Raw genomic sequence first — 12,346 nt, forward strand, 5'->3', positions numbered from 1 at the left:
TATGACAAAAAAAAGTTTATGTAATACCGAATAAAACATTAAGATTTTCGACCTTTTGTATTTTTCTTACAACATGTATAAACAATAATATTTTCAAACTTAATAACAGGTTTACATACGACTAATATGACTAAAGAATTGAAAGTAGAGTAAAAATTGCAGTTTCTTCGATAAATACAATTATTAATTAAATGCGCTGACTTAACTTTTGTACAGATTGAAGCTTTTATGCCTTGACAATTTAAAACTCGCCTAACCTAACGATTAATTTTTGCCAATTTATCGTAATCACTCAAGAATGAAAATGATCATTTATTTTATGAAATGAAAACTGGTATAGTTTGGTTGTTAGATACAGAGAAAATGTACGGCCACGCACTGAGACATGACGCTTTTGTCAGTTCTCCTCCATGGCAATCGATATGACAATTCACTACATTAAGTTAATCCAACATGTCCAATATCATTTGATCAACCTGCACACAAATCAATAAATTAATGTTACAAAAATAATCTTGGAAAAAGGGCAAAATTTAAAGTGTTGATAGAATTTTTTTAATGAAAAAAAGATAAACTCAATTATGCGAAGATTTCTTTTAAACAAAATTTTGTATTCGGTTAATGATGCTATGGCCATGATTACACTTTTTGTCTATAAAAGTTCGAGATTTAACTGTAATACTACATACTAACGTAGCGGAATAGTTCACGGATGAAAGCTACTAACTTCTGAATCTTCGAGGGACTCTGAGAGCTGATCTTGTTGAAGGGCGTTTCTTGCAAATTGCGTCACCCCTTGGCTTTCCGTCACAACTTCGTAATCCTTCAGCTCTGCTTCCAATTCACGTTCCCAATCTTCTTCTGCGGAGATTCATAAGTAGCGTTTTTCAGAGGGCCGTTGTTCTCTCGTAGAGTATTATACTTGTGTGTGTGTGTTTTGTATGTATTTCCCTGCCTCTCCCGTCCCGTCTCTCTAATCGTAGACATGTCTATGCGTTCTTTTTTAGAGTGTGCGTCGTCCAACTGTACAATCACGTACGTACGTACTTTGTTTACTTTTCTTGTATACATGTGTGTGTATGTGTTTACGTTTGCGTAGACGATCGTACCAGTACTCGATGTATGCATAAAGCAGTGTTTCGTGTACGCGAAAATAAACAAATTAACTGAAATGATAGGATTTGTAAAGTTTTAGAAGAAAATAATAAAGGAAGCGCTTAATGTACGTGCGAAAAATAAATCAAGTGGAAATTAATGGATACTTTAGGTCGATTATTTAGCGCCTTCTAAGTGAAAAGCCTTTTAGAACCTTAAGGAATGTTTATTTTGTAAGAAGTTATGCATTATGATAAAAGCCAACTTTGCGTTTTCAAAAGGTATTTTTCTTCACAAAGAAATAACAGCTATGACACCATTATTATTATATCAACCTATAGATCCGATATTATAGCAAATATTGCTAGAATCGTTTTGATGAAATTATTACGGTTGAGATGCCTGTTTATTTAGAGCCTGATATATTACCACATTTCTCCACTGCGGAACAATAAGATATTTTTAAGAAAAAGAAGAAAAGAAAAGAATGCGATAATATGGAAAGAAATCACGTTGATTGGTGAAACTGTTAAATATCATCTTTATTAGAATTGTTTCATTTCTTCTCTAAAAAGAAAAAATAACATTGATTATGGTGGATATACGAGCTCGTAAATTATAGCATTATTGCCACCGCCACGGCCGAACACGAATTGGAAGAATCATGTTACAATTACATCCGTGAAATTAAACACGGCAGAATAGAGACTCTGGGTCTCTATAAAACGTGCGTATTGTCCTTCAACAAATTTTATAATTCTCTATTAACCATTTCTTCCCTTGCGATAAATTTGCCTTTAGTTTATTAAGAAAGTATGTATTATTTATAAGGAAAGACACTGATGCTTTCCTTAATTTATATTTTTGTATTTATATATATATATATATATATATAAATAGTATATTATTCTAGTACCTTTTAACAATATTTCATCGTCGCGCGTATGTATACCGTCCTAAAAATCTCAACCCGTTGGAATGTAGTGTACGTCTTTTCCATTATTCATTTTTAACGATGCAGCTTATAACACGAAGAGAATAGAGAAAAGACGAGATTAAAAGACAGACAGGCACAAACAAACGGACAAACATACAGACAGATAATCGAATATTTTAACACTAGTCATTTTAATAATATTAATTGTTATCATTATTACTATTGTTAGTGTTATTATTAGCTCTATTCCACCGGAAAATCTCCTTTTCTCCTCGATCTTAAATTTCTTGCCATCCGGCCCCGTCCCGTCGGCAAAGAAACATTCGTTTAGAGGCGTTCATCCATTTTTGTCCATTTATTCATCCATTCAGTCGTCGTAACACACTTACACCTGCCTATTATTATTATTCGCTTTCTAACTTTCATTTGTCTTTATTGTATCTCAGGCGTCGATAAATTATCAATATCTATACGTCATTAAGACCTGATTCTATAATTTAAATCTATAATTCTAAATGCTCTTTCTCTTAAGTTCTGCCTTTCTGTTTATTATTACTGGTTTTATCTCTAGGTTAATAATTATCTCAAACGTGCTTTAAACTTCAAGCTTATCATTGGCTAGGTAACAATGACAATTAACCTTACGTAATCACCATAATTGCATCTCTAAACTTTCAGATACTTTAATAGTGATTTATTATACACACATACATGAAAATACTGAATTCCCTTCTCTCTAGGAATTAAATTAATAGGGCTTTTCTATATCTTCCTTTCTTTACATTTGTGTTCACTTTTTGCAAATCCTTGCAATTTCACCCCCCCCCCCCCCTTCTTTCTCTTTCTCTTTCTCTAAACACGCACATGCACACACCACTCTCACTTTTTTCTCTCCTTATAATTTTCTCAAAAACCACTCAAATGATAAAACTTGTACAGTATTGATGAATAGAAAACATAAAAAAAATGTGCAATAGGTTTAAATCTTGCAAAGGGAAACTAAAGAAACGTTATAAATTTGGGAGTTTTGTCGTATTTCTTTGAAGAGGTGTGTTTTTGGCTAATAGCATATCGAGAAATGCTCCTCTTCTTTAGGCTGTTGACAAAATCAATGAAAAGCGTCATGTTAATCGTGAAATCATTTGCATTATGTAAACAAAAGAAAAAATGAAATACAATACTAAAGAAAGGTATAAATAATAATTCAAGTTTTTAAACTTGATGCATAAATTGGGAGAAGAAGCGAACCGCTATTGTAAACTTTATTCAGCTTGGGTAGAGAGTAGCTATAAAACGCGATTAATCTCGAGTGACGAAAGTAACATTCAAAATAGAATATAAGCCTCTCTTCATATTGGCATTGCTTTATACTTACAAAAAGAGTACTACTCTTCGCCCTTGTCGTGGAACAATTCGTTAGGTCAAGTTGGTCTTTCAAAGTTATTTTTGTATCATAGTACATTCTACGAATACCTGATATGTTAAACGATATTTCTCTACTCGAATAAATTTCATTTATAAACGAGATAAACTCTATAGTAAAGCAGCGAACCATACGTGTATCTACACACATATTCGTCAACTGCACTAAAGTAATTAGGATTGTCAAAGATTAAGGAGATTATTTGGATTTTTCAATTTGTTGGTTGTCGTAACAATCTTTACCTAAATTCATTATAATAATTATGTTATTTTAATCGAAGAGCTGCAAAGCATTTCTTCTGAATGGAGATTTAAAAAAAAATATATATATACCAGGTTTTGATACAAAGAGGAAATTAAATACTGGTTGATAATAATTATTGTTATCGACTTCCAACCAGCACTGATCACTGACCTTTTGGTGGCTGCATTCCTAGCTTTTTCATGCCTTCTCTGACTTCCTGCAGATCTGTATCCGTAACCCTCATGCTATCAGATACAAATTCATGTCCTGGTGAATCGGTCAATGCACTGTTACCTCCAATCCTTGCGCTGCTTGTGATTTCCTCTCCGCTGTTGTTGCTCTTTTCAACTGTTTGCAATATAACACTCACGACTAAAGGCCTAGAAAGCTGACAAGTTTCTAATATTAAGTTAACCAATAGCTAATATTCGTCTTTCTGACCTTTTTACAGCTTTTAACATAATAATGTAGTTTCATCTATGCAACAATAACATATTGACTGTGTCTGATAAATGAAATGCAATGCATTCAAACTAATACAGAATTATCTAGTAATAAAGCTAGCTAATGTCCAATCGAAGAAGTTTTGATTACCAAAGTTGTACTTCTCATTTGATTTATGACCCTGATTACAATTAACGATATACCAATATAGAAACGCAATAACACGTGCATTTGCTCTTATTTTTCTAGCTATTGTAGAATTTAGTTAATTCATAAAATTAAAGCTAGGTAATGTCCAGTCAAAGAAGTTAAAATTACTAAAGTTTTGATTTCTAATCCTGATTACAATTAGCGATATACGCCAATACAGAAACGCAATGACACGTGCATTGGCTCTTATTGTTCTAGCTATTTGTAGAATGTACTTTATTCTTGCAATCATTGCAAATCTTTCAAATAGCAGTCCGCTTAAAACCGTTGAAATAAATAGGAAATGGAATCTTCGTGACAGACAAATTTAAACTAAAATAGGAACAACGAATTAAAGAGGGAAGAGAACCCGTTGAAAAATACCTTGAGCATGATCGATGCTACCGGTAGAAGTAAGTGCTGGATTGGCATTTTCCGCTTGACTAGCCATTGCATTTAGCTCGTGACTTTGACGAAGCAGCGACACTCGATAGAAGTAATTACGCCAAAAGTCTTCCTCCGATATACTAGAATCGATCAAAACACATTAGTGTCTACATCCAGTGTTGAATCAACGCAGGATAAAATGCCTCTTCCGATAGCACAGGGTAGAGAATTTACCTCTAAAATACTTTAAATTCTGCTCAATTTCTGTTATATTGCTTCCTAGTTTTAATAGAATTATCACGCAATTCTAGTAACTATGCCTTATGATTAAATAAATTATTAAATTTTGTGCAATGTTGAGTAAGCGTTAAAATGATACTTTTAACAGCAATTATTACTTTATATTCAGTTACATACATCTATGCAACTTAAGTGTGCCAAAAAAGGCTGAGAAAGGCGCTATAATTGTTAGCTAATAGAGGTTTCACGTGATAACCAGAAAGTCTAATGCATCTTGAATCCTATTTTAAGACAAATTTAGATTAAAATTACCCACTACCCTTAGAATTCTCACAAAGGTGAAGAAATATTCACTAATTTCATGCTATTATAGTTACCTATTTCCCCCTATGTTAGTATACAATTATTGCACTTGCATTATATACTTTAAATCTGCATTATAAGAATCTCATATATTTCTCCAAGTATAAAGGACATTACTTTGATTTTCCACGCATTGTAGGAGCAATTTCAACTATTTATATATATATATATATATATATATAAATAAAGGTAAATACATTTTAGAATATTAAAATAAGGATGCTCTCCTGTCCTATCTGGGCTCTAGCCACACACAATCTTAACATTTATACTTGGCTACTTTGATAATCCAATATCGATGAAGACACTTACACTTTTGGGACTAGGTCGAACCTTAATTTTTCAAGATTAGGATCTAAAGCGAGCGTTGCTTGTGCCATTGGTTGTACCGCTTCAAAGTCCCAGGCAAAGTCTACCCCAGGAGGCGGTGGCCTCACAAGATTTTGCCTATTCTAAAATTAAACAAAAGTTCATTATTAATCTTAAATGTTCAGTAAGATGCTTCCAATTATTTTAACGCAGTTTCATTAACAGAAATATATTTTGCTTACTGTTGAAAGTGATAAACATTCCTCGCGAAGTGCATCTTCGTTAGGCGCACCTACCCAAGGTGCCACGGCTTCTCCTTTTTCAGTCTGCTTACTCGCGATGAATGCTTCTTGTTCCTTGTTCAATTCTGCTATCAGCCTCTGCAAACGTTAAAAGATAATTAGCGTTGATTCTCACGATTTCTCTTATCGATAAACACATATTTTTTTCGTAGGTACCACAATCCTCTACACGTTGAATTAAACTAATTCTTATGAACAAATTCAAAGGAATTTTTATAAAATAAAATTATCCCAACTTTCCTATTCAATTCATTTCGCAAGCCTTGTCCAGAAAGTCATGATGTAAATTTTGAATGCAGAGCTTTCAGGTTTGAACAACGGTGCGTAAATAAGGTCTATGCGAGTTCCGAGTTGTGAATATTTATCTCCTAAATGCCACTATACTCTATACGTCGGATTACACCGATTCTTATGAACAATTTCAAAGGAATTTTTTTAAATAAAATTATCCCAACTTTCCTATTCAATTCGGTTCGCAAGCCTTGTCCAGAAAGTCATGATGTAAATTTTGGACGCAAGGCTTTCGGGTTTGGACAACGGTGCGTATATAAGGTGCACGTGAGGTCTGGGTCGCGAGCGATGTAGGTCAAAGCTTGTTTTGACCCAGATGGTACCTCGTGACGTCACGAATAGCCTAGTCGATCCATAAGCTTGTTGCGTCCTAATCCCGTGCATCTTTTATTAAAACCATGGCGTGTATAAATTTCTACGGCTTCTTCTCGTAAAAGTAAACAACTTTTCCAATTTTTATCCATTCTAGTGGCTCTCCTCCTTTCTTATTCAAGTATAAAAATTCCCCCAAGAATTTTGAGAACTTCTATAAACCGTCCAAGAGTGGCTGTGGCGTACGACACTTTTATATTGTATAGGAAAGTAGGGTAGGTATACCTCCTTCATTTTTGGCAAGTAAAATGTACGATAAACCCCTAATGCACCAGGACGGTAACTTTTAAAGGTCAAGGATTTCTTCGTCGATTATATTCGACGATTAATTACAAGAATATTTTGTTATTGATTTTGTATATGCGAGAAATATTAAATTAATTAATTATATAAAAATTATTGCAGCTAGACTGAACCGATATATATATATATATATATATATATATAAATGCAGATAATATATCACTGTTTATCGATAGCGTTACATCATTGTAATTATACTGCAGTATAACTATATATTCAATGCTATAGATACAATTAAACAGCAAAGCAAAAAGTGGAATGCGTTTGTCCAACTTTTATCCGTCCGCTATTTTTCGAGCTTTTGAACAGTTACGTCTCAAACGAAGAGGGTGGCGATTCGATCAATACCAACTGCCCCTATTCTTTAGGTGTATATACATATATACACGCAATACAGCTTCGTGCTCGATGATATATATATGAGAGAGTAATGAATGCACATCGCTACTTGACGAAGCAAACAAACGTGTCCAATCCAAAAAAGGGGAATAAGCTTCACATCTTACGTTCTCCTCGACCGTCTTCTTAATTTTTGCGCTGGCCTCCACCACAGTTTTGCCAGCTTTATTCACAGCACTGTATAAGAATCCTCCAAGACTCTTTGCTCCAGCCAAAGCTTTTGTCGACACTGCATTAAAACAAAAATAAGTTGTATGAGTGAAAAATTATAATAATTAACAAAATTATATATACATAATCAATATTTGTTTTAATTAGTTTTTCAATGCTTGAGTGTATCAGTGAAAATATTTATTTAAGAATAGTTTTACTGGTTGATACGATGGATAGTGATTTTGTTATTGTTTGGTGATTCTGGCACAGATTCTTGAATACTACATTTTTTCTATTATTTTGATGCTATGTTTCTGAACCTATCATCAAATGGAATAATTAAGAGCATAGAATAACGTGACTTTGTTATCGTTACTACTACATTGCTTTATAAAATATTTTTGTAACGCGATGGAAAAGAGACAGATATGTTTTCATTCGAGTTTTTCAATGGTTGAGTGCACATCAGTGAAAATATTTCTTTATGAACAGTTTTACTGGTTGATACGATGGATGATGAATTTGTTATTGTTTGGTACTTCTGACACAAGTTACTGAATACCAATAATTTTGTTGTACTATGTTGCTGTTATAGTTCTGAACCTGCCATGTAATGGAATAGTTAACAGTACGGAACAACATGATGTTGTTTTTCTTCATGAACAGTTTTACTGGTTTATTCAATGCATGATGAATTCGTTATTATTTGGTACCTCTCATACAAGTTGCCGAATACCAATTTTTTCCTATTATTTTGCTGCCATGGTTCTGAAACTGCCATGTAATGGAATAATTAACAGTGCGGAATAACATGACGCTGTTATCGTTACTACCACGTTGCTTTATAAAACAATTTTGCAACGAGATTGAAAAAAGAGAGAAGAGTATCCTGGTGGAAAGAACTTTATGCAGAATCGGATGGAACTAACTGCGAGATGAATCGTGTTACGTGAATCGTCGTATTTAAATTGTATCCACATGAATAGCATTCGTAGCCAATTCGTTCAATCAAGCGAAGAGAGAAACGTTCGTTATTTGTTATCCTCTTCAAGATTGCCTATTTTTCCATTATGATGAAACGCGTGCATTGGTGTGCTATAAAAATTGAAGATATTAGAAAAAAATATAAACAAAAAAAAGAAAAAAAAATATACTGAGCACGTTCGCGTTAGTAATTACGACTAAACCGAATTATCCGAGTAATCGTAGAAAGCGCAATAATGAAGTGGATATTGTTAAAATGATAATTGTCCGTAACAAGTGTTCCTACAGTGAGATTCTTAGTCCTAATATATATATATATATAGAATAACGCGATGCAGGTTTACAGAAAACTTTTCCCAAATATCGAACAACTGTAGCTCATCAATATTTGTCATTAACAAAAATCTACAGTCTACTTAATTCGCTCGTACATGCTTTTAGTAGTCTCACGTTCTATTTCAGAAAGGGATCGATTCAACCTGGCCTAGTTAAGAAGTCGTAACATTATTCTTACTCGGAGTTGCAAAATATGCTTTTTCATTGCGAACAATTCACAGTGGTATTTGGCAATTTTAATATAGAACTGTTGCAGAAATAATATTGCTAAAGTCGAGAGAAGAGTTTTCTGCTTTTGGCGTTATCATGGAATTCGTTTAGGAAGAGGAATTGATAAAAGAATTATATATATATATATATTGAAAGAAAAAGAGAGAGAGTAGCAGGTTCACAGTTTTGCCAGTGTGATTCATGATGGCTCGCGAGATGGAATATGAGTGGAGTAGGGGGGGGGGGGTGGTAAAGTCAGGGGAAAAGAGAGCTGGAGGAGAGAATCACATCGTCAGCAGAGCAGCACGGGAAGAATATTGAGGAGGGGAGGGGTTTACGGGTGTCGTAATCTTTAATTCGTGAGATAGAAGGAGTGGGGGGAGGGGTCGAGGAAAAGAGGGTGGAAAGGGAGGGCGGCGGAGAAAGCTCATTGGAGTTGTATTGATCGCTCAAGATTCAACCTGACTCTCGCTCGACTTGCAGAATTATTCGGGAAATCTCTCTTGGACCAAGAGTTCGTGGGATAATTTGCAGGAATTCGGTGACGGAGAAAATTTTCGCAGGTGTACACGAGTATGTACTTGGGAAGAGGAAATAATGATCCGAGTGTGTTTGGCTCACCAGCGCCAAATGCCTGTTGTCCATCCTTGTCTTCGGTCGGCGTACCCTCGAGACTCGCGGGTCCGCTATCCGCACCACCGGTCGCACTACCAAACAATTTACAATGTTCCTTTAGTGACACGCTACATCATGCACAGTTTGAATGACACAAACAACAGAAATATGTTCAATTATTAATACGACACGACAAATTACCACATACTCTGAAGCTAACCTGCTTGCATCGTCATCCTTCACCTGATCAGGCGAAGAACCTTGTAAAGTTTGTAAATCTTGAGGATTTTCGTTAGTCTCTATGGGGGCTTGGACTTCACCCTCCCCCCCTCCGCTACGACCGACAGGGAATTTTGGTATTCCTCCGCTCAGCCATCCACTCATCTGAGACTTCACACCAGCCAACATTTCTAGCTTGCTGCTTCCTTTTGTAGGACTAAAATCAAATCGAGCCAATTATACCACTTCTCGATGTCCTCCCGACTTTCCTAAATATCGCTTCGACAGTTCTTTCGGGTCCTCTTGAGAAAGTGTGGTGCGAGCAATATGGTTATATGTTTTTGAGACATTTAGAAAAATGGAGGGATGTATGAGGGAAAAAAGAATTTTTGATTATACGTGGGGTCGAAGAGGAGGGGGAACACGTTAGCAAAATAAGAGCTTCCATTTTGACATATTTCACGTATACACAATATAAATACGCGTTCTTTCCTCATTATCAGGTTTATTTCGCAACTTAACTAAGAAAGATATGTAAGTCGTTGGGGGAAAAAGACGAAAAAGTGTTTATAATATTCGCGCAATTGATAAACCGATGAAAAAGAAAGACTCAATGATTCATAGTAGTTTCGTATAAATTGTCAATGGGATTATGGTTTATATTTAGGTAAAAAAAGAGTAGACGGGCGTAAAGTATACGTAATGGAGGCATATATCGATTAGAAGCTTTTAACCTAAACAAGACGTTCGTAAGAATTCTTGATGGAATTCAATAAAAGTTTAGAGCCAAGCCTACCAAGGGGTGGAGGTGGATAGAGATACGTCAAAAGGTCATTGACTTAAGCCGCTCACAATAGAGCTTCATATGCTAATTTAGCATCCAGCAGCGTCTTTTAATTCATATCATATACCTGTTGTCCTTTTTTTCGGCGTCTACATCACCTTCACCGGTGGGTGATGTGATTTTTTCTTCTGTCGGTAATTCTGTGTCGTCTTCGCCCTTTTTGCCCATCCAATTGGACACTTGATTCGTTATACCAGAGAACATTTCTGATGTTTGGTGCTATCCCCTTTCGCTGCAATACTATTTCCTCCCTCGATAAACTAGCTTTGATTGGCGATATTTTTTTCTTAACACTCCTGCACTTTATGTCCGCTTATGCACAAATGTCAAGAAATCCCTGCAAAATTGGAATGACGATAGAAAACTCAGGCTTACTGATGATCGCGCAACCGCGGACTGCGTAAATTTCACATGTAGGTAACCGCGCAGGACACAACGCGCATCGTTCGAAGTCTTCAAAGTGGTTGAGACGGTTGAGTGACTGATAACTCTACACTCCACTCGGCCACACGCCCTTACTCCACGTATGTATGTAGTGTATGTATGTACATACATGCACTTTACTGTAAAGCTTAGCGTCCAGCCAACAACACTAGCAGATTATAGCACACCTGGTGTTTTTTCTGATCTGATCTGCTTCTGGAGTTAGGCGACTCAGGCATCAGACTCCAAGTGGCATCTATTGGCGATTGACTGCGACTGACCGTAACCAGCTGACACCGCTGACCAAGGTTGCCAAGTGTAGTACTTTCGGTACTACTACCGTAGTATGTACTAGTCCAAGGTTGCCAAGTCCGCCATCTTGAATAGTACTACGCTCTATAGTAAGTGAATTTTGATATAAGGAATGCAGACTGCACAAAGTATACTGCCAGCGGAAATACGTCAGTAGCCATCTTAAGTGCAGAACGTAATATATCAAAAATTATATATATTATATTCACAGCCTGTCACGGTGAACGGCGTGAACGAAGACAAATGTTAGTATACGGAAAAATAAAGTGTAATAAAGAAATATTTGATCTATCTGACAGCTGATGTACTTATGTTATAAGTGAATAAATAAAATAAAAATGCTTTTCCTAAATTGATTTTTAATTTTGATAAAATGGTCAAATGTAGCCATTAATTAATTAGATTTGGTAATAAATACAAAAAATGCGTTTTATTATAACAAATGAGTTGAGGTAAAAGAAACTCAATGTTTTTATATTAATTTGTTAACAAATGCATTTTTTTATTTATTATTGAGTCCAATAAATTAATGGTTATTAAAAAAAAAATTCCTTGTAATGAAAAAAAAAATGAAAAAATTTTAAACTTCACCAAGACTCGAACACGAGCCCACCGCATGATAAACGGCAACCTTACAGCCTGCGCTACAGCGCTCACTTGATGCACCAAGAGCAAAACAGCCTTTTAAAGACTGACTATAATTCTTTCACTAACTCGTCATAAACGATCAAGAATTAGCTGCAATAATAAATACATTTATCTCCACAGCATTATTGCACTAAATTTATTATGTTTTTAATTTGAAGCATATATTTTACATGAAGATACGATACTTTAAGGTCATGCAATACTCTAAATACAAAACTATTCATATGCTCGTTTATCATAGTTATTCGACTACATATAACAAATATTATAATATTACTTAATTAATTTATGATAGTTAAGCATAT

At 35.0% G+C, this 12,346-nt stretch overlaps 1 protein-coding gene across 2 annotated transcripts; it reads right to left on the reverse strand.

Moving 5' to 3' along the window:
- Positions 1-38: 38 nt before the first annotated feature.
- LOC136775131 (synapse-associated protein 1-like) lies at positions 39-11,463 on the reverse strand. Of its 2 annotated transcripts, none has more exons than XM_066729636.1 (10): positions 10,726-11,463; positions 9,804-10,031; positions 9,602-9,687; positions 7,405-7,526; positions 5,873-6,010; positions 5,634-5,773; positions 4,716-4,858; positions 3,870-4,046; positions 728-861; positions 39-476 (listed from the first exon to the last, which is right to left on the reverse strand). In XM_066729636.1, exons 1-10 carry the CDS (start codon positions 10,860-10,862, stop codon positions 444-446), a joined length of 1,338 nt encoding a protein of 445 aa, XP_066585733.1. In that variant the 5' UTR covers positions 10,863-11,463; the 3' UTR covers positions 39-443. The 2 variants fall into 2 exon arrangements, with proteins under 2 accessions (XP_066585733.1, XP_066585734.1); XM_066729637.1 differs by having other exon boundaries at positions 9,816-10,031; positions 10,726-11,462.
- Positions 11,464-12,346: the final 883 nt, after the last annotated feature.

The sequence above is a fragment of the Prorops nasuta genome, unplaced genomic scaffold (genome assembly GCF_024137725.1).
Source record: "Prorops nasuta isolate Cenicafe-Biocafe unplaced genomic scaffold, Cenicafe_Pnas_1.2 PNAS00007, whole genome shotgun sequence".
NCBI classification, from domain to species: domain Eukaryota; kingdom Metazoa; phylum Arthropoda; class Insecta; order Hymenoptera; family Bethylidae; genus Prorops; species Prorops nasuta.